Source organism: Poromitra crassiceps, assembly GCF_964638095.1.
Source record: "Poromitra crassiceps genome assembly, chromosome: 18".
Lineage (NCBI taxonomy): Eukaryota > Metazoa > Chordata > Actinopteri > Beryciformes > Melamphaidae > Poromitra > Poromitra crassiceps.
The window spans coordinates 8408167-8410666 of record NC_139636.1 but is presented as its reverse complement, the minus strand read 5'-3'; the positions used below and the strand labels follow the sequence as shown (position 1 = coordinate 8410666).

Genomic DNA, 2500 nt, shown 5'->3' with positions numbered 1-2500 from the left:
TGGAGCTCATGACAACATGGTCTTCAGGAAAGACTGTGGAGCTCATGACAACATGGCCTTCAGGAAAGACTCTGGAGCTCATGACAACATGGTCTTCAGGAAAGACTCTGGAGCTCATGACAACATGGTCTTCAGGAAAGACTGTGGAGCTCATGACAACATGGTCTTCAGGAAGGAAAGACTGTGGAGCTCATGACAACATGGCCTTCAGGAAAGACTGTGGAGCTCATGACAACATGGCCTTCAGGAAAGACTCTGGAGCTCATGACAACATGGTCTTCAGGAAAGACTGGAGCTCATGACAACATGGTCTTCAGGAAAGACTCTGGAGCTCATGATGACATGGTCTTCAGGAAAGACTCTGGAGCTCATGACAACATGGCCTTCAGGAAAGACTCTGGAGCTCATGACAACATGGTCTTCAGGAAAGACTGGAGCTCATGACAACATGGTCTTCAGGAAAGACTGTGGAGCTCATGACAACATGGCCTTCAGGAAAGACTGTGGAGCTCACGACAACATGGTCTTCAGGAAAGACTCTGGAGCTCATGACAACATGGTCTTCAGGAAAGACTCTGGGGCTCATGACAACATGGTCTTCAGGAAAGACTCTGGAGCTCATGACAACATGGTCTTCAGGAAAGACTCTGGAGCTCATGACAACATGGCCTTCAGGAAAGACTCTGGAGCTCATGACGACATGGTCTTCAGGAAAGACTGGAGCTCATGACAACATGGTCTTCAGGAAAGACTCTGGAGCTCATGATGACATGGTCTTCAGGAAAGACTGTGGAGCTCATGACAACATGGCCTTCAGGAAAGACTCTGGAGCTCATGACAACATGGTCTTCAGGAAAGACTCTGGAGCTCATGACAACATGGTCTTCAGGAAAGACTCTGGAGCTCATGACAACATGGTCTTCAGGAAAGACTCTGGAACTCATGACAACATGGTCTTCAGGAAAGACTCTGAAGCTCATGACAACATGGTCTTCAGGAAAGACTCTGGAGCTCATGACAACATGGTCTTCAGGAAAGACTCGGGAGCCTGTCGCTCAAGGGTCTTTCACCCATTTAGTGTGGTTTCTTCTTATTTTTCACTTCCGTCTCAAAGGTGCTTCCACAAGCAAAAGACCAGCCAAGGGCTGACAACTCCAGTGCCATTTCCAACTTTTTGCAACATATAGCCTATATAACTTTTTGCAACATATAGCCTATATAACTTTTTGCAACATATAGCCTATATAACTTTTTGCAACATATAGCCTATATAGCCTAGGTAGGAATGAAAACCTGTGTCTGATATAGAAGAAAATCTAACGATCTCTAGCCTATTCTCTATTAGAAGTAGCTATATTACGAACCGGTGGTGAGCGAGTGGTGTGAAAATGGCTGCTGTAAACATAAATAGATGCTCCTCACCATATATGTGCTGGATTCCCTTGACGTCATCCTGGTGCAGTGTGAAGTTGTGTGTGTGGATCCACTGGTAGAAGGGAGCCATGGTGGCACTGGGGTTGTCCGAGTGCTCCAGGCCCAAAGCATGACCCAGCTCATGGACTGCAACCAGGAAGAGATCTATACCTGAGAGAGAGACACAGAGAGAGAGACACAGAGAGAGACACACAGAGAGACACAGATAGAGACACACAGAGAGAGACACAGAGAGAGACACAGAGGGAGATATTACAACAGGTTTGTCGTGTTGAGAGAAGCAATATTGTAGCCTCTCCACTGGATGTTGAATTTTATTCCGCAGACAGTTCATCTCACAGCACGGTAAGTGTATAAGATCCAGACTCTGGATCTTCTCTGATGGAGCTGCTGTACAACTCCACCCTCATTGGCTACATGTAGAAAAGTCAATGATGGACATTGTCCCGTACTCAGAAGGTCCCAGGTTCAATCCCCACGAGAGAAAAAAACAACAACCAACTAACCCGCTGGATCGTCCAGTGTCCAAGGTTCATCTGCGTCAAAGTGTGTGTCTCCGCCCATCCCTGGTCCGGGGTAGTAGGCGTGGGCCAGCGACCCCCCTTCGCCGTCAAACAGCGACATATCGCCATGGAAACCAGAGGCAAACAGCAGCAGGATGTCGGCGAGCGCCCCCTGGCTGCTGTTGTTGTTTTCAGCAGGTTTCTCCTCAAAGGTGAGGGGCGTGACCCGGCTCCACACAGCAAACGCCTTGCGGATGGCATCATATGTGCGCTCCTCGCCCAGGGAGGACGGGAGGTGTTGGTCCATTATACTGAGGACAGCAGAGAGAGACAACATGGTCCATTATACTGAGGACAGCAGAGAGAGACAACATGGTTCACTTATACTGAGGACAGCAGAGAGAGACAACATGGTCCATTATACTGAGGACAGCAGAGAGAGACAACATGGTTCACTTATACTGAGGACAGCAGAGAGAGACAACATGGTCCATTATACTGAGGACAGCAGAGAGAGACAGCATGGTTCACTTATACTGAGGACAGCAGAGAGAGACAGCATG

General features: G+C 48.2%; 1 protein-coding gene across 1 annotated transcript in view; it reads right to left on the bottom strand.

Annotated features, from left to right (window-relative positions):
- The window catches only part of mmp15a (matrix metallopeptidase 15a), a gene marked incomplete at its 5' end in the record, with an annotated part of 23741 nt that overhangs the window by 15455 nt on the left and 5786 nt on the right, over nucleotides 1–2500 (bottom strand). The window contains 2 exons of the mRNA XM_083654676.1: nucleotides 1423–1584; nucleotides 1941–2248. Of these exons, the coding sequence (XP_083510802.1) occupies nucleotides 1423–1584; nucleotides 1941–2248 (470 nt within the window). The remainder of the gene's footprint in view (nucleotides 1–1422; nucleotides 1585–1940; nucleotides 2249–2500) is intronic.